General features: G+C 43.1%; 1 protein-coding gene across 2 annotated transcripts in view; it reads left to right on the forward strand.

Annotated features, from left to right (window-relative positions):
• The window catches only part of FAM135B (family with sequence similarity 135, member B), a 298084-nt gene that overhangs the window by 239459 nt on the left and 30778 nt on the right, over positions 1-27847 (forward strand). For both annotated transcript variants that reach the window (XM_011938131.1, XM_011938133.1), the window contains exons 10-12: positions 5269-5424; positions 6536-6609; positions 15983-16137. In XM_011938131.1, coding sequence (XP_011793521.1) covers positions 5269-5424; positions 6536-6609; positions 15983-16137 — 385 coding nt within the window. The remainder of the gene's footprint in view (positions 1-5268; positions 5425-6535; positions 6610-15982; positions 16138-27847) is intronic.

Raw genomic sequence — 27847 nt, forward strand, 5'->3', positions numbered from 1 at the left:
AAATAGTTGCTGAAGCAAAAATGCAAAACGAGTCTCCAAATAGCATCAGGTAGAGAATAGATCCCGAAGTAATTATCCAACTGAACTCAAGAAGATGTTGGATTTCATTTTTCATCGATAAAAAGTCTCCCAGAACAACTTGAATTTTCTTTCATCCACATCACCCTTGGTCCAAAGTCATGTAAGTGGAGGCACATGCAGAACTATTGCTATGTTATTGTTATGAGAATCCTTGAACATCTGAAAGAAAAATAAATTCTCAATGAAGGGGGTATTAAGTGAATCCCATGCCAGAAGTCTCCAGGTATATCCTGTGAGTTTAAAGAGTTTCATGCATGCGAAGTTTGCAGGAGATTCCTCCTGTCGTCTGCAAATGTATATCGAAGTGAGTTGAGCAGACATGTGAGCATGCTGTTGTAATACAGGCAGTGGGACAGGAGCCAGCATGCAGGTCTACACAGCATGGAGAGGGGTTAATGAGAGGCTGCATTGCGTGACAACTAAACAGAGCTTTGGCGCTGGACTTCCTGGGTCCAGACATTGCCTCCCACTTACTATCTGTAGTCTTGGGCATGTGGCTCAACCTTCGAGTGCCTTAGTTACTCCATCCATAAATTAAGATTGATAATATTAGATGTATGGGTAGGATTACTATAAGGATTAAGTAATTAAGTAGATTAAAATTTCTGTAAAGCTCTTGGTGCACAGTGCCTTGTAACTTTCAATTGTCAGTGTTGCCATTGTTATTCTCAGGCCCCCCGTCTTGTGTATGTAGGAGAGGGCGCCTGGATGGATGGCACTGAACTGAGATCTGAAACAGGAGTGGACACCGCAGGTGTGTGTATGCCTGAGTGTCTATGCACACAAGGTGTTGGGGAGGGATTCTGGATTAAGATGAGGACATGCACGAAGGCAGGGGTTGTGACCAAGAAGGGGTTTGCAACCCTGGCTGCCCATTACAATCACCTGTGAAAAATTTACAAAGGTTTAATGTTTGGGCCACACCCTCAGAGCATCTGAGACGGACCCAGATATTTGTGGACTTATAGCCTCCTAGTGATTCTGATGGGCAACCATAATTGAGGACCAGCGAGAGAGCACAGTTTGTTCATGGAAGGTGAAGCAGGCTTCTCTTGACTTATTGTCTATTCACCTTGAAGATGTAATGTAAGTATCACCTCCTCCAGGAAGCCTTCCATGACCCTTCTACAGTACTCAGTATATATCTCTTGCACAGTACTTTACAGGTATATTATAATTATCTAATTAAATAACTATAATACAATCATACGCTTGTCCCTGGACTGTATGCATTTATGTTTGGCTCCCCAGAGCTTGGCATACCCCTGGGACAGAACTGGCACTCAGTTGGCAGAGCAAGGGAGTGAGGAAGTGAACAAAGGTGCTTGGTTAGCACCCAGGTGACGAGGGTGAACGTGTGGCAGACGTGGATGGCAGGGCCTTTTTTCAGGGAGTTTCAGCTATGACAGCTCTGGGCTGCAGCTGCCTCCTTGTTAGTGTAAAGGGCATCCTCGGTCTCTGGAACAAACCCTTCCAAGCCCGCCATCTGTGACTGCACAGGCTCGGGCATCTGTAGAGAAGAAAAGTCCTCTTGTGGCTTAATTAGAAGCTTCTTTAACCTTATCTAAAGCCATTTCTATAATCAACTTGGAGAAACATAATCCTCCCAAAGACACATTTAATGAATAGCTTTTCGTTTTTCTTTTTTCCACTCTGGTGGCAGAGCTCAGGATTCATGCTGTGTTTGCCGGTGCCACTGTGGTGGTGGCGTGGTGGTGGTGCTGTGAGATAGGGCACAAGGAGCCTGGGAGAGGCAGTCTGAGTTCCAGAGGCCTGGGACACCTCCCACGGACACCGAGCCACCTATTCATTTTGTAAAGAGTCACTGACCCCTGCTGTCTTTCAGCTGTTGTGCTAGGGGCTGGGAATACTCGGCAGGCTAAAGCTCAAATTGCAGGCAAATGGCAAACAGGGACATAGGAAGTGAAGCCAGCAACTTGTGGGTGGAGGTGCTATGAGAGGTGCCCGTGCGGGTCAAGTAGACGTCAAGAAGGATCTTAGACTTACACGCGGAGCGTTGGAGAAGGTTCAGAAGAGTCGTCAGAAGCAATATGGACTGTGTATGGACTCTCTGAATTTAAAATAAAAGTTGAAATTATTTAGAAAAAAAAAAACAAGAAGACACAAAATTGGTTTCTGAAATGGTTACCTGGTAGAGGACAGACAAGGCCAAAGTGATGAAGAGAAGAAGAAAGGCAACTGGAAGGTGACAGGGGAAGGTGGGCAGGGAGACCAGCAGCCTGAACAAGGGCCTGGGGTTGGAGAGGGCCAGGTGTGTGTACAGCCCACTGCCAGCAGGTTAGTGTGGCTGGGAACGGGAGTGCATTGGGCTAGGACAGGAGGTGGGCAGAGGTGAGGTGGGGGGCATTTTCAAGGACAGTTGTGCCACATGCTGATGCAGAAAGTTGGGTCTTATTATGAGAGGCACTGGTTCAATAATCTATACAGAAGTCACTTACAGTTCAACCAAAAGCCTCACTGTCTAGCTAGGAGGTTTTGTAATAACTGACCCTGCCCGCCATATTCACCATTCAACTTTTAGTTTTCTTTTCTTCTTTATTTTTTTGAGACAGAGTCACTCTGTCGTCAGGCTGGAGTGTAGCGGCATGATCTCGGCTCATACAACCTCTGCATCCCAGGTTCAAGCAATTCTCCTGCCTCAGTCTCCAGATTAGCTGTGACTATAGGCCCCTGCCACCACCCCTGGCTAATTTTTTTGTATTTTTAGTAGAGACAGGGTTTCACAATGTCAGCCAGGATGGTCTCCATCTCTTGGCCTCATGATCTGTCTGCCTCAGCCTCCCAAAGTGCTGGGATTACAGGTGTGAGCCAGGATGGTCTCGATCTCTTGGCCTCAGGATCTGTCCACCTCAGCCTCCCAAAGTGCTGGGATTACAGGTGTGAGCCACTGTGCCCGGTCCTAATTTTTACTTAACACTTTTGACCATGATGTATGGGAATGGGCCAAGAGTGGCCATTCCCTGTTTGACCCCTGCCTGCCCCAGAGCCAGTGCTGGAAATAAAGCTTTCATCAGAAGAAAATGCAGGCCATTCCCTCATGTTGGGGTTTCATAGCTTGTGTCATCATCACAGACTTATCTTACCTTTTGGAAGAAGTAGCTCAGAGATGATGCTGTGGCTAAATGATGTTCCGTATCTGGAAGCAAGTCATCCACGATAAAGCAGAAATATGCAACATTTAGAGAAGCTTACTGTGTGCCAAACTCCTCCTTCCCTCTTTTTCATACTCTTGGATGCCTCACTTCACCCAATCGGTCTCCATCTAGCACCGGTCTTCAGTCTAAAAACAGCCAAAGAAACTTCCAGCATTTCAAGCTAGGCATTAGACTTAGATCTCCTCATATGTTGTTACATCCAAAAGCAGTAATTTGCTTTACATACTCACTTTACAGATGGGGAAACTGAGGCACAGGGCAAAGAAGGGAAAGGAATGGGATTGGATGTGGCTGTGGCTGCGTGTCCCTGGTCTATTGTGCATGGTAGAGAGCTCCGCGGCACTTTTCATTGTTAACTCACGTTCCTGTTTCCACCACTGAACGAGGCTCCCTACAGACAGAGACCCTCTCTTGTTCATTTCTGAGTTCTCTCTTATTCTAAACATGTGCCTGGGATTAAAGGCTTGTATAAGTGATGAAGCTTACAGGTCAGTGACAGGCCTTGGCAACTGGCTCCCTGCCATCCTCAGAGATGTGACCTCTCTTCTCACCTCTCCAGAATTCAAGTTACTCCCCCAAAACATGGTTCTCCTGGTTCTAAACTGCAGCTATCTAAAGAGTTTCTCTCCAAAGGGTCTTCTCCCAAAGCCTCTAGGCCCTTTCTAGTCTAACTCCTCTAAGTTTTAGTTAATGTAACCAGGAATCCCCCATAAGAAATGTGGAGTGAAGCCAGGTGTGATGGCTCATGTCTGTAATCCCAACACTCTGAGGCAGGTGGATCACTTGAGCCCAGGAGTTCGAGCAGCCTGGGCAATGTAGTGAGACCCCGTCTCTACAAAAAGTTGTCTGGGTGCAGTGGCATGCACCTGTAGTCCCAGCCAGAGGCTGAGATGGGAGGATTGCCAGAGCCCAGGAATTCGAGGCTGCAGTGAGCCATGATCACACCACTGCACTCCAGCCTGGGTGACAGAGCGAGACCCTGCCACTAAAAGAAAAACAAAAACAAATGTGGAGTAATGTGAGGAGGATGGTGGAGAAAAGCTATGGAGCATTGACCGTGCATGAATTGCCTCAGTCCTCAGCTGCTGTGAGGTTATAGAGATGCTCTCTTCTCTCAGGAGGTGTTTTAAACACTTACTATGTGAAGGTGACATGGTGATGTGGCTTCGTAGTAATAAATCCCTTCTGTTGAATCCCTGCTCTGTGTGAGGGTGGGCATTCTTTTACTGACTCTCATTTCACTTTCTGTAATTGGATGGCCACAGTAACTCTACCAAAGGGTAGCTGGTCTCCTCTGGATTCGATGGGGAGCACCATCAAATGCCGAGTGTTCAGTGTTCCACATAGGAGATAGTGACGATTGGAAGTTATAACTGCTGTGAAGTACTGCATCCAAAATTTGATGGGATACAGAGTAGAGTCCAGTATATGGATCTGGGGTACCCTGAGGAGTTTGGGGAGAATGTGAGTAAAAGCTTTCCAGCTGATGGCAATTGTGAAGATGTCATAAAGCAAGTGTTGCTGGCTCTGGGCATTGAAAAGTAGGATGAATTGAGCTTTGTGGTGATGGGATTAGATGATTTGATAGAAAAGTTGAAAGGGGATATCCAGGATAAATGAAGAGAGACAGAAAATATTAAAGTTGCAAGATGTTTATAGAAATCTAAGAGTAAGCTGTACTCAGAACATACATGAAAGCAAAATGAAATGGGAAAGACATACTGGGACTAGGTAGTGGACAATCTTGCCTGCCAGACTAAGGGCTTTGGATGTTTTTCTATAGACAGGAACTACCTCAATAATTTATTGTTGCCATTGCTGTTTTAGCTTCCAGATCAAACGTGATAACATGATCCTGTAGTATTATGAGGTGTACTATAATACTACAGATGTATAGAGAAAGGAGAGTGATTTATTGAAAACAGAAAAGTCAGTGAAGACTTCAAGAAGAAGACTGCCCCTGACTTCATGGAGTCGGGAGCCTTGACTACCACCTGTTTTGCCTCTCCAGATGTTGAACAATCCGGAGAAGATCGCTGAGCAGATAAGCAAGGATCTGGCCTGGCTCACGTCCCACATGATGGCTCTGTGGACCCAGTTCCTGGACACAGTCACTCTGCACTCCCAAGTGACCACGTATCTCACCCAGGAACACCACACCCTGAGGGTGAGTGGCCAACTGCTGTGCATTCTCTGATCACGTGCATTTGATTTCTTTGGAGGAACCTGTATGAGAATTAGATCAGGCATTGGGATTGGCCTCTAGGTCTTCGTTCGTGCTTTCCTGTCTCTACCATGATCGTGCAGGGTGGCTTCGTGAACATGCTTAGCCTCTCAGGCCTTTGCTGTGTCATTCATAGAATATTTGTCTTGGCAATCTCAGAGGATGTCAGAGCCTGTCACAAGAAATATTAGAAATATTTTGGAAAAAGTGCTTTTTTTTTTTTTTTTAAGATGGAGTCTCACGCTGTCACGCAGGCTGGAGTGCAGTGGTGTGATCTTGGCTCACTACAACCTCCACCTCCCTGGTTCAAGCAATTCCCCTGCCTCAGCCTCCCGAGTAGCTGGGATTACAGGCATGTGCCACCACACCCAGCTAAGTTTTTTGTATTTTTAGTAGAGACGGGGTTTAGCCATGTTGGCTAGACTGGTCTCGAACTCCTGACCTCAGGCAATCTGCCCGCCTCGGCCTCCTGAAGTGCTGGGATTACAGGCACAAGCCACTGAACCCAGCTCAAAAAGTGCTTTTTAATGTAAGACATTGCTCTGTGTGTATTTCTCTGCCACCAGCTTAGGTGCATATGGGTAGGTGTTGATGCATAACTAAATATGTTGGTATTTAGACCAACATCTCGTTAGAACGAGGTGACAAAACATATGAAGATCAGAGTCCACAAGATGTTCAGAGAACATACATGACTGGGTTTGGGAAGTCTGTTTCATCTGCATTTATTTATGCACCCTGTTCACAGAGGTCCTATTCTAGTAGAACAAATAAGGCCTCAAGTGAAAATTAATAGCAAAAACAATGCAAGGACAGATTCATAGACTGCATTCACCTGTGTTCATAGACCAAGTGTGGGCGAAGAGCTATGAAGGAGAGAGATCAGATTGGAGGAATGTGAAGACTGTTGTTTCAGGACCTTCAGGTCATGGGCATGGCTCTCCTCCTATTAGGAAATGCCATTCATCTCTTTGAGCCTCAATTAAAAAGAAAAAGAAAGTGCTGGTAATACCTACCTAAAGAATTGAACTGTTTACGTTGTTTTGTTCTGCAGGTCCGAAGGTTTTCTGAGGCCTTCTTTTACATGGAGCACCAAAAGCTTGCAGTCCTGACGTTTCAGGAGAATCTGTAAGTATCCATTGCATGCCCGCTTCACCCCTAAAAGCAGCCACCCAAGACATGCAGTTCAAAGTTACTCTTCACTTCCTCACTGGATGTGAAGGAGAGAAGTCTGCCCACCTCTGCACTTTCTGTCTGCATTTCCTCTGCAGGCAAAAGAGTCAGATTGCAGAGTGGGGAGCTGGCAGGTGGCAGAGAAGGTCACCGGCCAAAATTTTCTTTCATTGAGTGTCATGGTTTTGTAGACAGAATCAAGGCACCCTAGATCCCTGAAGACATCTGTGCTGAGTCCTCTGCAAAACGAATTAGAAGCAGGTGGTATGGCCACAAACTATGTCAGAAAAAAACACAGAATTCACCTGAGACTCTGTGGTAGCTATGAAATGCATTTAGCGTAAGAATTAAGTCTGAACTACGTAATTAGGAGGGCTGATGGATTTCTAAGTTTGCCTTCTTCTAGAAAAAAACTGAAAAGTACTCAAGGAAGTGAGGGGGTTGATGGAGGATGAGGTCACTGTCTCATAGATTCCCGGGTGAGTGGGAGCAGAGACTCCTCTAATAGGTTTTGTCCTCCGGTCCACGATCCAAGGGTTTCTTTTTGCTCCCGAGTGGTATGTTCACCTCAAGAATTCAATGTGGAGGGAAAGATGTTTGAGATGCCATAGCAAAAATAGAAGGAGAAACACATGAGACCCATCCATCACTCAAGACGGACATGGAGACCTTTTCACCTTTCTCATTGGAATCCTATTTTCCTCCCCACAATTCATTCTCTTTGAAAAGTACAGTGACATTCACGGCTTGTCTCATGGATTCTGCAAGTAAGGGGGTGGCACCAAGGAAAGCACAGCTGCGTGTTGAAATGACAAGTCTAGGAATTTCTGCTGTCGTTCACTCACTCATTAATTCTTGTATCCCAGTGGCCAGCTAGAACTGGGAGAATATATTTTCTAGAATTACAATCAGAGAAGAGCTAATCTGACAAATATAAACAGAACTGTGAGGGTCACTGAGAAAAGTATTGCATATCAAGATCCCTGCAGGAAATCTTCTTTTCAGAGTTACTGCAACAATAGGGAAGCCTTAGATTGTGGAGCCATGGTTGCATTCTCAAGGAGTGTGAGCACAGACACGGGAGACCGACTCAGAGACAACTGCTCTCCCAGAAGAGCTTTAGAACACTGACCACCAGTACAAACTGCAGATGATCCAGCACTCAGATTACATGGGTTCAAGACCCAGTTCCTGCATTTGTTAGCAATTGGTCCTTGAGAGAGTTATGTTTCTGTCCTTCTTGTTTTTTTCTCACCCTCATCCAGTCGCAGCTTCCTTATCCACACAGTGGGTAAGGTAGCAATTGTGAGGACATAACAGGCATGGCCATGCATATGGAACACATGGGGCTAGCCACATACTCTCCTCAGAGAGGGTTAGACGGTGAGTGATGAAGTAAGCAAATGTGTATTGTCCATGGAGAAGTGGAAATACAACAGTAATATAGTAAAGGTGCTGTATACATGGGTCAGTCATCCTATTCAGGAAACAGACAAGACATAAATTATATAATTTCAAGTTTTGACAAGTGGAAGAAAAAAAGCAAGATAAGAACATAGAAAATAAAGAGAAATGGGGTATGCCTAGCAATCTCATAAATGTTTAACCACCAGCTTTCAGAAGAGCAAAAATAGACAAAGGACGAACTGCCTTTTGTAGTGTTTTCTGATTTCTCCTGTGCAAATGTTTTCACAAGGGTCGCTTTCAAGCTACCAATGTGCTATCACGGAATATGGAATTGGGAAGAGATGTGTATAGTCAGCTCTTGCAAACCAGCGTCAATGGGTCCCAATGCAACACTGAGTAGAAGAGAAAGTCTGTTTTAGCCAACGTGATAAGAAAAGGTCTTTTTGAAGATGTGACATTTGAACGGTGTCTGGGGTTACAGCAAGCCATGCCATGACATACGAGAATATTGTTTAGGCAGACAGAATAGTTGTCGTAAAGGTTCTGATATGGGAACACAACTTGTTTAAAGATCAGCAAGAAGGCAAGTGTAGCCAGAATACAGTGAGAAAGTAGGAGAGGGGAGGGAGGGAGGGCCAGAGGGCAGGAGGGACCAGTCCATGTGGGGCCTTGTTGGCCGGGAAAAGACTTTGGATCGTGTACTATGAACATTATGGTTAATGCTTTTGTTTTTCCTTTACCAGCAAATGAGTGTGGGCCTTGGCATTTCAAATCTTATATACATGATTTGAAATGTTGATTCTGTAACTTATAATGCTTGTGACATCAAACTAGGTACTGAATCTCTTATATCTGATTTTTTTAGATGTAAAGGGAAGAGTCCTTCATTCAATAACTAATGTATTTACTGTTGACTATGTTAGCTCTTCACTATTTTGAGTGCTGGATATTCAACAGCAAATAAAACAGACAAATCCAATATCTCATTGAGCTTATGTTTTGGTGATGGAAGGCCTACAAGTACATAGATATGATATGCTAAGTAGTAGTAAGTGCTATGGGGAAACATGCATCGCTGTGAGAGGAACAGAGAGTCCTAGTTCATGAATTGTCACAGAAGGTCTGCTGGAGAAGGTGATGGTTGAGTGGAGATCTGAATCAGGTGAGAGATGGAGCGCTCCAAATCCCCAGGAGATTGTAATGCTTATCCTCTGAGTGACGTTAGAGAATAGAGAATGTTGTAAGCATTCAGGGAATAGTAGACATTAACAGAAAACATAAATCATAGACTAAGATAAGCGGGATACTACTCAGGAGAAAGTAAACTTTTTGCCAGGTCATCAGGAATAAGAAGAGCTATGAAACAGAGGGAGAATTTTTTTTTTTTTTTTTTTTGAGGTGGAGTCTCGCTCTGTCGCCCGGACTGGAGTGCAGTGGCTGGATCTCAGCTCACTGCAAGCTCCGCCTTCTGGGTTTACGCCATTCTCCTGCCTCAGCCTCCCGAGTAGCTGGGACTACAGGCGCCCACCACCTCGCCCGGCTAGTTTTTGTGTTTTTAGTAGAGACGGGGTTTCACCGTGTTAGCCAGGATGGTCTCGATCTCCTGACCTCGTGATCCGCCCGTCTCGGCCTCCCAAAGTGCTGGGATTACAGGCTTGAGCCACCGCGCCCGGCCAGAGGGAGAATTTTATTTCAGACTGAGAAAATTGCTAGAGAAAACGTATGAAGTGCTGTGAAGAGAAGTGAGGCTTACCGTGAGATAGTGAAGAGGGGCTATGCAGGGCTGGCACCTGTGCGTGACTGGTTCTGCACACCTGCAGGTCAGAGCTGGAGAGAAGTAGTTGCCCCAGGGAGGTCATGCTGCTTATGCAAGGCAGCAGCGGACTCCCAAATCAGGATGGACATGGGGGAATGTAGATGGCACAGGTGAAACTCAGCTGTCAAGACCCATCTTGTTCAAGCTCAGATTAAATTGTGTTTCTCAAACGATGGGTCACAATCATTTAGTGGACAGTGAAATCAACTTAGTGTGTTTGGAACAGTGCTTCTTAAATGAAATAGGATAGGATAGAAGGGAGAAGGATAGGAGGGAGTAGGAAAGGACAGGGCAAGACAAGGCGGAATAGATGATATGAGGAAGGAGTGTTTGCTGAAACTTTTCCTTCAGTGTGTGTTTCTGGGAGTATGTGATAGGACCGTGTTGCCATGGAAATGAAGACCATCTTTTGCCATGGGTGGTAATAAAAAGTGTTAACAAATCATCTAGAATTGACCAGTAGCAGGGGTGTGTTTTGTTGTTTCTCTTCTCTGTTTTACCAATGTCTAGTTAGTGCTTTTCACACAGCAAGGAGGTGTTGGGTGAAAGTTTGCTGAGGAATGAATGTGGAAGTGGTGATGGAACCTATACTGATGTATTCATTTTCATAACAATAGTAATGAGATATCACTCTTTCTTTTACATAATTGTGAGTTTTAACTTTTGAAAAGGAATTCATTCTAAGAGATGCTATGTCCATAGGGTTGACCACAATAGGCATTTTACTTGGTGCGAATAAATAGACATTTATTCATGGTGCTTAGTCTATTGAAACTACTCTGATCAGAAATGAGTGCTTCACATACTTTGGCTCGTTTAATATTCACATGAACTCTATGAGGTAGGTACTATTATTCTCCCCACTTTAAAGAAGAAGAAACTGGGGAAACCTCGGCTCAGAGAGGTTAAGTAACTTACCTTAGACCACACAGCCAGCAAGTAAGACAAACAGGATGTGTTGGAGCCCAGTGACCACACTCGTAACCTGCTTGCTTTGACTTCTCTGTGCACTGTTGAGCCATCATCCTAAAGAACAAATGAGGAGGAATGAAGTGAAATGCAGATTTGTGAATCTCTAAAACAGAAGTGTCCTTATGCGTTCGTTCTGTATTCCTGGAGTCAGGATTCCTGTCTGACAGCATAAGTCTGGACTCAGGTAAACCTGATGTTGAAACAAAAAAAAAAGCTGAAGCAGGTCCTGTATGTTTCAGGAGACTCTTTCCCTACATGCCATACAGAATAACCCAACTAAAATCCAAGGATTCTGCCTGAATGCTCAGAATAGGAGTGTCTCTGCCTACTGTGCAAACAACTGGCTTCCAAGCAAACCCTGCTCCCTCAGTGTCGTTTACATAGATGAGGAGGTGACCATGTGCTGAACAGGGGCCATGAATGGAGCATGCACGCTCAGACACAGGTGTGCCAGGCTGACCTATGCAGGGTACATTCCAGGCTAGTCTCTCTCCCCTTATGTGGCTTCTGCCATGGGTGGGACGGGGGAGGAGTAGGTAGGAAGTGGAATTGGAGGTGACAGTTTGAAAAGGCAAAAGCAGAGTTCAGATTCCTGTTTGGATCCTCTTGATGATAAGGAATGAGGATTTCTTATTTAATTAATGCTACTGCTAGTTGCTAATGTTTTTATTTACTCAACTTCCTTTCTCCTTCCCTTCCTCCCTCTGCATAATTATTCATCATCCTTTATATCCAGGAACTGATCTGGGGACTTTCCATACAGTGAATTAAAAAGCAAACAAGGTAAACAAGGTCTGTGCCCTCACTGGACAGAGAAGACAATAAATAAATTTGCAAATAGGCAAGAAAATTTAAGATGGGGCTAAAGAACCGGGTAATAGAAAGTTCCTGATTTGACCTAATAGGACCCGTGGCTCTCTAAAGTAGGGTGTTAAAGGAGAACAGTTCAGAGAAGGTGACATTTACACTAAGGTCTGAGGGTGGGAAGGAGCCCAGGAGGACAGTGCATTACAGGTAGAGGTAACAGCCAATGCAAAGGCCCTGAGGCCAGACACAGGCTGAATGCTGCACCAGAGATCTAGGAGAACGTCAGTGGGGCTGGAGGGCAGTGTGTGAAGAGGAAGGTGGAGGAGTTACAGTGATGGCAGGGGTGGGGGTCATTCAGAGCCTTGGAGAGTCAGAAATTAAGATTCACTCCCAGTTTTGCTAATAATAAACTCAACTCCAACTCCAACTCCACATTCTCCCTGTAGTTTGTTTAACTCGGAAAGAAAAGTAGTTTTTCCCTTTAATTATTGTTCAAGTAGTGTTGCCTTTTAATTGACCTTTCTTAGCCTATCCCTCTTTATTCTCCACAGAACCCCATAAAACACATACACATGAACATGCATGCGTGCATGCAGCAATAACATTGCCACATATGCACCCATGCATACACCCAGCTACACTCATATGCACACACAGGCACGCCTCCGCCTCTATAAACATAGACATGTCCATGTAAACACATGCGCACATGCATACACTCAGGAAAACATACATGCACACATGCCACACCCATAACCGCACGCCTGCATACACCACACATGTGAAGAACCCCACTCACTCACAGACTCCCTGCCTGGTCAGAATGATCATTCTAAAACACAGATGAGGCTGTGGCCCTTCTTGGCCTATTGGTCTTCACTGCTTCCTCATTGCCCACGTAGGGTCCAGACTCAAAAAAGGTGCTCAGGACCTTCCTGCTGCAGCGCCAGCCGTCAGAACCACTCTTGCAGAGCTCCCTCGTTCCCTGCATACACCGTGTTGATTAATTTTATTGATTTAACAAGTATAGTCAAAGTGCTGTTCGCTGAATGGGAGGCATTGTCTAAGGCACTTGGGATATACATCAGTGAGCAAAACAGCATGTGTTGGAAGACAGGTGCTAAACAACAAGCATTATGAATCAGTCAGTTATGCAGCATGATAGAAGGTGATAGGCACTGTAAAAACACAGAGCAGGGGGAGTGGACATCACAACTGCCTTTGGTTGGGCTGAGTGGGGTGGATTGTGGTGTTTCCTAACTGTGATCTTTGCCATGGAGGAGAGCATCCCTGCCTGGAACACTTCTCCCCCAACTTGTTTCAGTCAATTAGCACCTGGTAATTTCTGTTACCAGGATCTGTTTTCATCAGTGTTCTCCAGAGAGACAGAACCCATAGGATATACATGGAGAGAGAGAGATGACAAGAAATATATTAGGACAATTGGCTCACTTTATTGCGGAGACCAAGAAGTCCCGCGATGGGCCTTCTATAAGCTGGAGGACCAAGACAGCTGGGAGCGTGGCTCAAGCCAGGTTAGAATTCCTCAGAACCAAGGAAGCTGATGGTGGCCAAAGCCTGGGAGCACATGGGGTGCAGAGAGCGCTGTTGAGAGTCCCAGAGTCCAAGAGCTGGAGAACCTGGAGTTCTGACATCTAAGGGCAGGGGAAGAGCATTCCAGACCCAAGGGAGAGTGAGAGATGAATTTGCCTTTCCTCTGCTTTTTGTTCCATCCAGGACCCAGCTAACTGGATGGTGCCATCCACATTAAGGGTAGATCTTCCCCACTCAGTCCCACAATTTGCACGCCAGTCTCCTCTGGAGACACCCTCACAGACATTCCCGGGGCAGCCCAGTCATTCTAATCCACACTAAACCACCTAGGTTTCCCTTTCAGCAGAAGCATTGAGAATAATCCATGCAATGTTTGACAATGTATAGTGCTTTACCAGCTATATGGGGATCACATAATCCAATCAAGGTGACATCCAAAATCAACCAACATGAATCCATCCCTTGTCAACTTGGCACCCATTCGCATTTCTTAAAACATATTTAATCTTCAAATAAAGATAGTGGGCCGGGTGCGGTGGCTCATGCCTGTAATCCCAGTACTTTGGGAGGCCGAGGCAGGTGGATCACCTGAGGTCGGGGGTTCGAGACCAGCCTGACCGACATGGAGAAACTAAAAATGCAAAATTAACCAGGCATGGTGGTTCCTGCCTGTAATCTTAGCTACTTGGGAGCCTAAGGCAGGAGAATCTCTTGAACCCGGGAGGTGGAGGTTGCAGTGAGCCAGGATTGTGCCATTGCACTCCAGCCTGGGCAACAAGAGCAAAACTCTGTCTCACTAAAAAAAAAAAAAAAAAGATAGTAACAGTGTCATAGTTACATCTAACATGACACAACTGTTCTGCAACTTCCTCCAGACGGCCACATTGCACTGGCTGTGCGTCAAGTTTAAGGATGGCAGGGAAGCTTCTCCTGTGAAGCCTGCTTAGCAAAACCTTGCAGTTGCCTATGGTTGGCCTTGAGAGGTCATGCACAGAATTTCGGCCTAGAACCAGACTCCTCAGATTCCTGCAATCAGAGATAGGCACTGATTCCTGTGTACCCTTTAGCATGTTCAGTCAGCTTTTTAACACTTGCTAGGCCTTGTTTTAGGTACTTGGTCACATTCACGAAAGCCCTATGCTGAAGAAGCTGCATTTCCCTAGATCACAGCCTGCATAACGTAACTTAGACCTGACTCTCCCACACCTGTCCTGCTATATTTTAATTATTTGCTTCATCACTTGTTTTTTTCATGACTGTTAGCTTGTTCGACCTGAAATCAAGCTGCAATCCTCTAGGTATACTTCCTAGCCCATGCACACCATCCTAAGTCCACTGGTATTCAACATATTTTCTAATAAAACCAAAACTAGGCCAGAAATTCCAGATTCAGAGGGTGGTAAAAAGTGCAGAATTGACTGTGAAAAAATTCCATTTAAACACTCAGATAAGAATATTTAAAGAGTTAAATATGCTGAGAAGAATATGTAAAGAGTTACATATTCAGAGAAGAACATTTAAAGAGTTAAATATTCTGAGAATTCACAGAGTTATGAAGTTGTAGCAACCTTCAGGGCTTTGAGGAAGAGAAAATAACCCTTCCTCTCTATTGTGGTGGGTTAACATCCAACTAAAAACGAGAAGGAAACAAAATATACATATTTAATATGTATAGTAGATAGATATGTATATGAAGTCATACTTAATATGTAAATTCAATATGTATATTGTATGAACTATACATACATAAATATTATATATGTCTATACATTTATCTTCATTGCACCTGTTCCCGAGAATGCTGAGTTTGAGAAGTTGCTTTGAGTCTGTGCAGTTTCACAGCTATGAAGCTCTTCTACAGGCAGCTGGTCTGCAAGGCTGGGGAGTAAGAAGGGAGCTTCCAGAGGCTGAGCTGCTCCACAGGAGTGATAGACAGACACACGGAAACTAGCTCTGCAAGCTCAAGTCTTCCCAAAACTCATAGACTCTGTAAGGCTCCTTCTTCCCTTGGGGGAAGAGTGATTGAGTTGGCATGGAAAATAATGATGAAATGTTCATGCTTTTTTCCTTTATAGAGTAAAATACACTCTCCCCCTTCTGTAGAAACTTGATGAGAAGGGAATACACACTTTGGAATGGTGATGATTCCAACCTCTGGAATTGAATTCCTGTTGGTGGAAGGATATATATGTCAGAAAGAAAGAATATGGGACATATTTATTTTCATCTTACAGGGGAAACCAAAAAATATGGCTCCTGATCTAGGGAAATGTATACCTTCATCCAGGATGCCACTGTCCATGTAATAATCAATAAAAATGGTATTTTAGATAGGTTTTAATTCAAATATGCCAAAATATGACCAGATCCTAAGTCATCTAAGAAGTAAGAAAAGAGTAAAAGATATGTAGATTTATATTTTTTCAATTTGCTAATTTAAAATTTCTAAATTTCTAGTCATTTAAAAACTCAGTTTGCTTTCCACTAATGTGGTATTTATTATGTTTCACTAAAATGGTCTGTGATAAATGCCCTTGTATTTCTGCTAATCCTATAATCCATGGCCTTTCACTTCAACACCTCAGTCAGTTCCAAAACAAAGCAGACTATGGCTCTGGGGGCTGAGTAGGTGGGTGGAAGAAAAGGATGATGGGCAGACAATTGCCAGAGTCGGCTGAGAACTGAGTATTTTCCTGGGATTAGGAAGAGGGGGTAATAGTTTGGAAACCTTTCACTCTTCCCTGAGTGCTTACCCTGCCATGTGTTCCCCAGGATACAGACGCACAGCCAGCTATCCCTGGACATCCGGAACTCAGAGTACCTCACCAGCATGCCTCCGCTGCCTGCAGAGTGCCTGGACATCGACGGGGATTGGAACACCCTGCCGGTGATCTTTGAGGACAGATATGTGGACTGCCCTGCGACAGGTTTGTCAGTTTTGTTTTGGAAAGACTCAGGAATAAGGCTTTCCAGTGAGATTCCGACAGTGGCCCAGTTTGTTTATGTACCAGCGAAAGTGACACCAAATTAATGAACGATTGTGTCAGTTCATAGAGAGGAAACAAGCTAATGGTCTGAAATGACTTTGTTTCTGTGAAATGGACAAACCGATCTAACAAAATAACAATGAAACACTTCCTCCCCCACTGCTTCTGGAGTGGAATTATATGTAGTGCGTTTTCACCTGCAAAATAGGAACCACAGTCTGCCCATCCCCACACCAGAGTGACGTGAAAGTCAGATGAAGATTCTTTCTTATCTCAAATGTGCCATTCAAATAAATATGATTTCCAGGTGAACTTTAAAGACATTGGGCCAAAGACTGGGCTCAGTGGCTCGTGCCTGTAATCCCAGCACTTTGGGAGGCCGAGGTGGGCAGATCAACTGAGGTCAGGAGTTCAAACAGCCTGGCCAAAATGGCAAAACCCCATCTCTACTAAAAATACAAAAATTAGCAGTTGTAGTGGTGGTGGGTTCGATCAAAGAATAAATGTCTGCAAAGTGAAATTGTAAGGAGCATCTCCTGCCAACCTGTAGTTCACCATCAGTCAGAAATATGGTAACTCGCTGAGTGCTTCCATACTGGCACTTCCAAATATGGCACTCAGCGAGTTACCATATTTCTGACTGATGGTGAACTACAGGTGTGGTGGCAGATGCCTGTAATCCCAGCTACTTGGGAGGCTGAGGCAGGAGAATCGCTTGAACCCAAGAGGCAGAGGTTGCAGTGAGCCAAGATCGCACCACTACATTCCAGCCTGGGTGACAGTGCAAGACTCCGTCCCCCCCTCCCCCAAAAAAAAGTAAAAATAAAAATAAAGGCATTGGTCACTTGGGCCACTGTCTGTGTGGAGTTGGCACATTATCACCTTGTCTGCCTGGGTGATTTTTCTCCAGGTATTTTGATTTCCCCCATAGTCTACAGCTGTGCCCATTAGGTGAATTGGTGTGTGTACATCATCCTGGTCAGAGTGAGTGTGGGTATGTGTGAGTGCACCCTGAGATGGGGTGGTATCTTGTCCAGGGCTGAGTCCTGCAATGGGATGGTATCTTGTTGAATCATTTGTTTTCCTGAGCCACCAGGAAAGGGTAAAGTATGGAAGCACTCAGCGAGTTACCATATTTCTGACTGATGGTGAACTACAGGTTGGCAGGAGGTGCTCCTTACAATTTCACTTTGCAGACATTTATTCTTTGATCGAACCCACCACCACTACAACTGCTGTCATTCATCGAGTCACCAAATACTGGGCAAATCATTATTTGTTTTTATTAATTGTTCTTAAATATATGTATAGCTCAGATTTACTTCAGGGTTTAATATTAGAAGTGTTTTAGGTCTTTAAGTTTAATGATGGTTTTGGGATCAGAAATATGCCATAGGAACTTAACTCTTGTTTATATCAATTAGCCTGTGGTAAAACTGCTTCTGTTACACATCCCTTTAATTGTGTTATAGGTCAATGTTTCCAGCAACCTACTGATGATGTTAAATGAGGACTTACTGTATATGGTTTAATAGATGAATGATTCATTTCAGGGAGAAAAGATCACATGTTTGTGTGTATTGTTTCCGTATATGTATCCGGAGTGCAATCTGTTTTGCTGCTGTCACACAGAGTTTGTTAATGGACTTAGAGGTCAAGAGGGAAGTGCCCTGGGCAAGAGGTCAAGGTTCGTGTCTTGTCCTGACGCACATGGCCCTACTCCTGGAAATCCAACAAGCTAAATAGTCCTGTGCTCCCTTCAAGGATCAGAAAAACATCAGGCTCTACGCTGGAGGTTTTAGATGCTTTACCTCTGTAATCCTGTAAACAAACTCACAAGCTCAATGCCACAGAGAGAATCTGAGGCACTAAGTATAATAATTTATTAAAGATCACATGGCTTATTAAAGCCAATGTTCAAAGCCAACTCACTCTGATTCCAAAGTCCGTGCTCTGCCTCGCTGTCTCTGCAAGGAGTTTTAAATCATCATGTTTAAGTGCCCATCATTTAAAGGATGCTTTAAAATGGCTAAATTTCAAAGATTCTGCTACCTGAGACTTGTAGGATATTTTAAAAATCCAAGAGACTTCCAAGGGCAGTGCAACCTTGCAAACATACAGTTATTTGGTTCTCAGTTATACCCTGACATCTAGTGTCAGCACAGCGTATGGCAATTATAAAGTGTACAGGCCAGAGAGCCTCCAAACCAACTGGTCCAAACAAGTTTAAAACATGACACCGAGACGTTTTCTTCTGTGGGGGGGGGTGTGTGTGTGCATGTATGTATGTGTGTTTGCATATATATGTATGTGTATGTATGCATATGTAGGTATGCATGTATACTAATATGTAAGTGCATCTTCATCAGAGTTGTATGATTTAACTACAGAGAATCTGAACTGTTGGAGAAGAAATTTAAATTAATCGCCCACTATCAGAACCTCTAGTATTATCATTATTAGGTTTTGTTGCAGATTGTCTTCCAGTCTTTTTTTTGCACATATTAACATACATTCTTGTGAATATGAATCTCAGTCCCTCAACTCACAGGTGCAGTTATATCACATACCTCTATTTTTTAAATAAATGCATTCCCTTGGCTGGTCACGGTGGCTCACACCTGTAATCCTAGTGCTTTGGGAGGCTGGGGCAGGTGGATCACCTGAGGTCGGGAGTTCGAGACCAGCCTGACTAACATGAAGAAACTCCATCTCTACTAAAAATACAAAATTAGCTGGGTGTGGTGGCACATGCCTATAATCCCAGCTACTCGGGAGGCTGAGGCAGGAGAATTGCTTGAACCTGGGAGGCGGAGGTTTCCAGCCTGGGCAACAAGAGCGAAACTCCGCCTCAAAAAAAAAAAAAAATCAATTAAACAAATAAATAAATTCATTCCCTCTCTGTGCCTCCACCCTGCAACATCAGCTGGAAAATCAACCTCAGTCCTTCTGGGGCTTCTCTGCCCACTCCTTTCTCACTACCTCTCGCATCAGTGCCCTGGAGTCAAATGGCAACAAGACATGATTGGGGGAAGTCTTTCTAGGAGTGTCCAAACCTGCAGGTTGCTCTAACCCATTGGTTATCCATATTTATGTTGTGAATCCCGAAAACCTGAGACAGGTCTCAGTTAATTTAGAAAGTTTATTTTGACAAGGTTGAGAACACAGATCCATAACACAGCCCCAGGAGGTGCTGATGACATGTAACCAAGGTGGTCAGAGCACAGCTTGGTTTTATGCATTTTAGGGAGACATGGGACATCAATCAAGATCTGTAAGGTGAACAATGGTTTGGTCTTGAAAGGCGGGACAATTTGAAGCTGGGAGGGGGCTTTCAGGTCATAGGTAGATAAGAGACAGATGGTTGCATTCTTTAGAGTTTCTGATTAGCCTTTCCAAAGGAGGTAATCAGATACATGTTTATCTCAGTGAGCAAAGGGGTAGCTTTGAATAGAATGGGAGGCAGGTTTGCCTTAAGCAGTTCCTAGTTTGGCTTTTCTGTTTAGCTTAGTGATTTTGGGGGCCTCAAGATATTTTCCTTGCACAGTGTCGTATTTTAGGATCAGCCTCTCCTTGCAGCTTCTGTGTTGAGCTTGAGGCTGGGACTCCTGCACAGTGCAGGTGCACTCATCTTCCTGGAAGAACAAAGGCAGTCACTCTCAGAGGCGGATCTCTCTCCTCCAGTCTTCTCTCCACAGACCTCTGACCTGAGCCTTCTGTATCCCCCATACTACTTTTACAGAAATATCTGTACCCCCACTCCAAACTGGAAGCTTCTCTTGAACTCCTTGATCTCTCACAAAGTATTCTGATGATTCTTTAACCCCAGATCAAAAGCATGAGTGATAAAGAACTATTTTCTCTTCCCTCAAGAACCCAGTGACCTTAATATTTATGCCTCACTGTGACGTTATCAGATACAATTATATTCCATTCGTCCAGTGTAAGGGAAAAAGGGAAATAAAAGATTTCCATTTCTATGTGAAAATAATAGCATTTGCTGCGCACGGTGGCTCACACCTGTAGTCCAAACTTCTCGAGAGACTGAGGTGGGAGGTTTGCTTAAGCCCAGGGGTTAGAGGTTACAGTGAGCTATGACTGTGCCTCCTGTCATTGCACTCCAGCCTGGGTGACAGGTGAGACCCTGTCTCTAAAAAGAAAAAACAACTAACGAAAGCCATAATAGCATTTCTTCATGGTCTGTGACAGTACCATGGTGTATTAGTATGTTCTCACACTGCTGATAAAGACATACCCGACACTGGGTAACTTACAAAGAAACAGAGATTTAATGGACTCACAGTTCCACGTGGCTAGGGAGGCATCACGTGGTGGAAGGTGAAAGGCACGTCTTATATGACAGCAGGCAAAGAGAGAATGAGAGCCAAGTGAAAGGGTTTTCCCCCCATGAAACCATCAGATCTTGTGAGATGTATTCACTAGCACGAGAACAGATGGTGGAAGCTGCCCCCATGATTCAATTATGTCCCACCAGGTCCCTCCCACAACATCTGGGAATTACGGGAGCTACAATTCAACATAAGATTTGGGTGGGGACACAGCCAAACCATATCACATGGCCTAAACCATATCACATGGCCTAAACATATGCCAGATGCCAGACACTCTGCAAAATCTGTCTTTGTCTCTGCTCCCCCAACACCCACACCATGCCTCTCTATTCTAAGACAATTGGGAGTTTCGCCTACAACCTGAAGAGTTGGCCAGATTGTCAGATTGTCTGGTTTTGAGTCTTTCCCCCTAACGATTATTAACTGTGTGAAATTCGGCAAAAGGAAATAGAATTTCTCCTCCACAGGATTGCTGTGACTAGTGGATTGATCAGTCCATAAAGCACTTAAAAGAGCAACTGGCATAAAGGCATTCTGAATGCATGTTAACTAACGCAGTTCATTGGTATTTGACTCTAAATCCATTCTCTTTCAATTAGATCCTTTGCTACTTTCATTTTTCTATAATTACAATAATGAAACTAATTATTTGCTATTTTGGCAACTGACTTCCTGCACTTTCTGTTTCCTGTCTTAACTGTCCGTGATGAATTTGATACATGTTTTGTTTTGTTTTTTAATTCCAAGAATCTATGACCTGTGGTATAAAGACCAGATGACTCATTTATACAAGGCATTCGAGTTCATCAATGGCATGGGTTCTCTCTCTCTGTCTGACTTCATACTCCCAACACCTTACTCTTGTTCCATCCACATGGGAGTGAACCAAACCTGGAGCAGAGTGTGCCCAGCCTTCTGGGCCTTTGCCCAGGCTGTTCCCTGTGCTTAGTGTGGCTCATTCCCTCCTTTTCTGAAGAAGTTCATTTCATATTCCCCAGCAGTCCCATTCTTTTTTTATTTTTTAAAGACTTTTTAAAAGAGCATTTCAGGTTCCCAGTAAAGGAAAATAAAGAGGAAGATACAGAGATTTCCTATATACCTCATGCGCCCTCACGTGCATAGCCTTCTTCACTATCAACATCTCCCACCTGAGAGTTGCCTTTGTTACAGCAGATGAACCTCTATTGACATGTCATTATCACCCAAAGTTCCTAGTTTGCATGAGGGTTCCTTCTTCATGTTGCACATTCTATGGGTTTGGACAGACGTATAATGAGTGATGTGCATCCATTCTTATAGTACAATACACAGTAGTTCCATTGCTCAAAAAATCCTCAGTGCTTAGCCTATTTATCCTGCCTTCTTCCCAGTGCCTGGCAACCACTAGTCTTTTCACTATCTTCATTGTTTTGCCATAGTGCACATTATTTTGGCAGAAGAGATAGCTGTATCCGTGTATATTTCCCAACATTTTGCAAATCCCTTAAAGGCAGAGCCTGGTTCACTATTATGACTAGTACTCACTTTCCCTGCTCCTCAGCCACTGCCTAGGATAGGGATTTTTCACATAGAATATGTCAAAGTACTGTTTGTGGGACTAAATGATATTGAAGCAACATTTTTTCAAGCCAATGCAAACAATAATGAGCATATTATTATTTGTTTTGTTGGATTTCTGTTCTATTCTCAATTCATCACCTATGTACTAGCCATGATGCTAGCCTTGGGGCTATAGAAATTCACAAAACACCAACTCTTCTCTCTAGACTTGACAACAGATGCACAAACAGATCATAGTATGGCAATAGGATATATCACATTGCATGTATCTGGAAGGGAGGCTCGGAATTTGTTAGAGGACATCTAACTTGTGGTAGGTTGTGGGAAGGTTATTGTAGAGGGAAATTTGTTCACAGTTGCTCAAGATGCAAAGAATGTGCCCTGGTAAGGAAGAGATCCATTATTTCCTTGCTGCAATCATAAACTTCATTCCAAGGCATCATGTCTTAATGATCCCTGCAGTCTGTAAGTAGTGTCTCAGTGGTTTACTTCCCCCTGCAGTCTGTAAGGAGTGTCTCAGTGGTTTACTTCATGATCACATTCAATAGTGATTGCATTGATTTAACTTCTACTAAGACCGTGTGGAGGATTTAAACTTTTTAAAGAAAATAAAAATCCAGTCCTTTTTTTTTGTTTGTATATGTAAATTGAATAACATGTCACACGACTGTTTCATGAGAGCCATGATACAGACAGACACGAGAGGTTATTGTTTTTGTCCAGTTACGAATTCTTAGAAGGGAGGGAGGCGGAGAGAGAGTATGGGGGAGAGAAGAAAGGAAACAGGAGATGAGAGATTGAGAGAGAGAATGACTTACCTAAATAAAAATAGGAAAAAATCATCTTTGGCTCCCCACCATGTGATTGTGAAGATCACAATGATTCCGGGAGCTTTCCTGTGGTCTGAATGCCACAAAGAAGAGTTTCTCTTAATAGAATTCAAGCTCGGCAGTACTTTTCTGAGAAAGTAGAAATCTGTCTTCCCTAGGTGTAACATCATCTTGTATCATAACTCTACTTTGACTTGTGACTATAGAGCATGAAGTTTACTTTGAATCTTCCCATTGTAGAGTTGAGGAAAGTGACCTCTAATAGGATAAGAGCTTATTTAAGTTCCATAATTGTCCAAAGTCTTGTCGCTAGGTAAATGGCAATGTCAGAATTGAAAATCAGGGTTTTCTGGCTCTAAAGCCGTCTTTTACTCTGTAAATATTGTGCATAATATGGAGAAGTGCTTTAATATTTACAAGTGGGGATGATTACACATACTTTGATAAGTTAAAAGTAAAAGGATGACAGGTTTTGACAGCTTTTTGTTTGTGCAATGTCGTTCTGACACTAACTACCCAGAGGTCGAACTTCACCATCTAAGGACAGAATCCTCGATGAACTTTACCTTTAAATACCAGACACCAGGCCGGGCGCAGTGGCTCACGCCTGTAATCCCAGCACTTTGGGAGGCCCAGGCAGGTGGATTGCCTGAGCTCAGGAGTTTGAGACCAGCCTGGGCAACATGGTGAAACCCCATCTCAAATACACAAAAAAACACCAAAAATTAGCCAGGCATAGTGACATGTGCTTGTAATCCTAGCTACTTGGGATGCTGAGACAGGAGAATCACTTGAATCTGGGAGGTGAAGATTGCAGTGAGCTGAAATGGAGACACTGCACTCCAGCCTGGGCCACAGAGCGAGACTCCATCTCAAAAGAAAAAGTAAATAAAGAAAGAAAGAAAGAAATAAAACCAGACATCAGGGGTTCCCAGGCCACCCATATTCTGAACAACTGGCTGCAAATTGTGGGTTTCCATAACCCCTCAGGTTCAATAATTTGTTAGAATGACTCCTAGAACTCAGGAAAGCATCATACATATATTTGCATTTTTATTATAAAAGATACAACATCCAGTTAAAAAGGAGATCCATAGGATGAGGTCTGAGGGCCCTCAGACATAAACATTCTGTGCCCTCAGGAGGCACCCTCCAGGCACACCGGTCTGTGTCATCACCAGAGACACTCACCTAAGCCTCAGAATTCAGAGTTTTTATCAGGGGTTCATTGTGATCAAAATCAGTCTCCAGGTCACTCTTTCCCAGAAATCAGGCTGGTATTACTTGACTGAATGTCTTAACTCTCTAGTCACATGATTCATCTTTCCAGCATGGCCAACCTCTATCCTGAACTAACTTGTTAGCATAAAGTGTTTAGGGATTCATCATGAGTCCCTGGTTAGCAAACATCAAGACCCCATAAATAACAAAGACACTATTATCATTTGAGAAATTCTGAGAATCTAGAGACTATCTCTTAGGAATTAGGAATGAAAAAAAGCCAAATTCTTTTTTTTTTTTTGAATTATACTTTAAGTTCTAGGGTACACGTGCACAATGTGCAGGTTTGTTACATATGTATACATGTGCCATGTTGGTGTGCTGCCCCCATTAAGTCGTTTATGTTAGGCCTATCTCCTAATGCTATCCCTACCCTCTCCCGCCAACCTAGACAGGCCCTGGTGTGTGATGTTCCCCACCCTGTGTCCAAGTGTTCTCATTGTTCATTTCACACCTATGAGTGAGAACATGCGGTGTTTGGTTTTCTGTCCTTGTGATAGTTTGCTCAGAATGATGGTTTCCAGCTTCATTCATGTCCCTACAAAGGACACAAACTCATCCCTTTTTATGTCTGCATAGTATTCCATGTTGTATATGTGCCACATTTTCTTAATCCAGTCTGTCACTGATGGACATTTGGGTTGGTTCCAAGTCTTTGCTATTGTGAATAGTGCTGCAATAAACATATGTGTGCATGTGTCTTTATAGCAGCATGATTTATAATCCTTTGGGTATATACCCAGTAATGGGATGGCAGGGTCAAATGGTATTTCTAGTTCTAGATCCTTGGGGAATTGCCACACTGTCTTCCACAATGGTTGAACTAGTTTACAGTCCCACCAACAGTGTAAAAGTGTTCCTATTTCTCCACATCCTTTCCAGCACCTGTTGTTTCCTGACTTTTTAATGATCGCCATTCTAACTGGTGTGAGATGGTATGTCATTGTGGTTTTGATTTGCATTTCTCTGATGGCCAGGGATGATAAGAATTTTTTCGTGTGTCTGTTGGCTACATAAATGTCTTCTTTAAGAAGTGTCTGTTCATATCCTTTGCCCACTTTTTGATAGAGTTGTTTGATTTTTTCTTGTAAATTTGTTTAAGTTCTTTGTACATTCTCGATATTAGCCCTTTGTCAGATGGGTAGATTGTAAAAATTTTCTCCCATTCTGTAGGTTGCCTGTTCAGTTTTTGGACAAAATTCGTAGTTTCTTTTGCTGTGCAGAAGTTCTTTAGTTTAATTAGATCCCATTTGTCTATTTTGGCTTTTGTTTCCATTACTTTTGGTGTTTTAGTTATGAAGTCTTTGCCCATGCCTATGTCCTGAATGGTATTGCCTAGGTTTTCTTCTAGGGTTTTTATGGTTTTAGGTCTAACATTTAAGTCTTTAATCCATCTTGAACTAATTTTTGTATAAGGTGTAAGGAAAGGATCGAGTTTCAGCTTTCTACATATGGCTAGCCAGTTTTCCCAGCACCATTTATTAAATAGGGAATCCTTTCCCCATTTATTGGTTTGGTTTATATGATGGATTATGTTTATTGATTTGTGTATGTTGAATCAGCCTTGCATCCCAGGGATGATGCCAACTTGATCATGGTGGATAAACTTTTTGATGTGCTGCTGGATTTAGTGATTTAGTTTGCCAGTATTTTATTGAGGATGTTTGCACTGATGTTCATCAGGGATATTGGTCTAAAATCCTCTTTTTTTGTTGTGTCTCTGCCAGGCTGTGGTATCAGGATGATGCTGGCCTCATAAAATGAGTTAGGAAGGATTCCCTCTTTTACTATTGATTGGAATAGTTTCAGAAGGAATGGTACCAGTTCCTCTTTGTACTTCTGGTGAAATTTGGCTGTGAATCCGTCTGGTCCTGGACTTTTTTTAGTAGGTAGGCTATTAGTCATTGCCTCAATTTCAGAACCTGTTATTGGTCTATTCAGGGATTCAAGTTCTTCCTGATTTAGTCTTGGGAGGATGTATGTGTCCAAGAATTTATTCATTTCTTCTAGATTTTCTAGTTTATTTGCATAGAGGTGTTTATAGTATTCTCTGATGGTAGTTTGTATTTCTGTGGGATCGGTGGTGATATCCCCTTTATCATTTTTTATTGCATCTATTTGATTCTTGTCTCTTTTCGCCTTTATTAGTCTTGCTAGTGGGTCTATCAATTTTGTTGATATTTTCAAAAAACCATCTCCTGAATTCATTGCTGTGGGATCGGTGTTGATATCCCCTTTATCATTTTTTATTGTATCTATTTGATTCTTCTCTCTTTTCTTCTTTATTAGTCTTGCTAGCGGTCTATCAATTTTGTTGATCTTTTCAAAAAACCATCTCCTGAATTCATTGATTTTTTGAAGGGTTTTTTGTGTCTCTATCTCCTTCAGTTCTGCTCTGATCTTGGTTATTTCTTGGCTTCTGCTAGCTTTTGAATGTGTTTGCTCTTGCTTCTCTAGTTCTTTTAATTGTGATGTTAGGGTGTCAATTTTAGATCTTTATAGCTTTCTCTTGTGGGCATTTAGTGCTATAAATTTCCCTCTACATACTGCTTTAAATGTGTCCCAGAGATTCTGATGTGTTGTGTCTTTGTTCTCATTGGTTTCAAAGAACATCTTTATTTCTGCCTTCATTTCATTATGTACCCAGTAGTCATTCAGGAGCAGGTTGTTCAGTTTCCATGTAGTTGGGTGGTTTTCAGTGAGTTTCCTAATCCTGAGTTCTAATTTGATTGCACTATGGTCTGAGAGACAGTTTGTTGTAATTTCTGGTCTTTTACATTTACTAGGAGTGCTTTACTTCCAATTATGTGGTCAATTTTGCAATAAGTGCCATGTGATGCTGAGAAGAATGTATATTCTGTTGATTTTGGGTGGAGAGTTCTGCAGATGTCTATTAGTTCTGCTTGGTGTAGAGCTGAGTTCAATTCCTGGATATCCTTGTTAACTTTGTGTCTCATTGATATCTGTCTAATGTTGACAGTGGGGTGTTAAAATCTCCCATTATTATGTGGGAGTCGAAGTCTCTTTGTAGGTCTCTAAGGACTTGCTGTATGAATCTGGGTGCTCCTATATTGGGTGCATATATATTTAGGATAGTTAGCTCTTCTTGTTGAATTGATCCCTTTACCATTATGTAATGGCCTTCTTTGTCTCTTTCAATCTTTGTTGTTTTAAAGTCTGTTTTATCAGAGACTAGGATTGCAACCCCTGCTTTTTTTGGTTTTCCATTTGCTTGGTAGATCTTCCTCCATCCCTTTATTCTGAGCCTATGTCTTCTCTGCACATGAGATAGGTCTCCTGAATGCAGCACACTGATGGGTCTTGACTCGTTATCCAATTTGCCAGTCTGTGTCTTTTAATTGGAGCATTTATCCCGTTTACAGTTAAGGTTACTATTGTTATGTGTGAATTCGATCCTGTCATTATGATGTTAGCTGGTTATCTTGCTCATTAGTTGATGCAGTTTCTTCCCAGCATGGATGGTCTTTACAATTTGGCATGTTTTGCAGTGGTTAGTACCAGTTGTTCCTGTCCATGTTTAGTGCTTCCTTCAGGAGCTCTTGTAAGGCAGGCCTGGTGGTGACAGAATCTCTCAGCATTTGCTTGTCTGTAAAGGATTTTATTTCT

This window comes from Colobus angolensis, unplaced genomic scaffold (assembly GCF_000951035.1).
Source record: "Colobus angolensis palliatus isolate OR3802 unplaced genomic scaffold, Cang.pa_1.0 Scaffold17, whole genome shotgun sequence".
In the NCBI taxonomy this organism is placed as follows: domain Eukaryota; kingdom Metazoa; phylum Chordata; class Mammalia; order Primates; family Cercopithecidae; genus Colobus; species Colobus angolensis.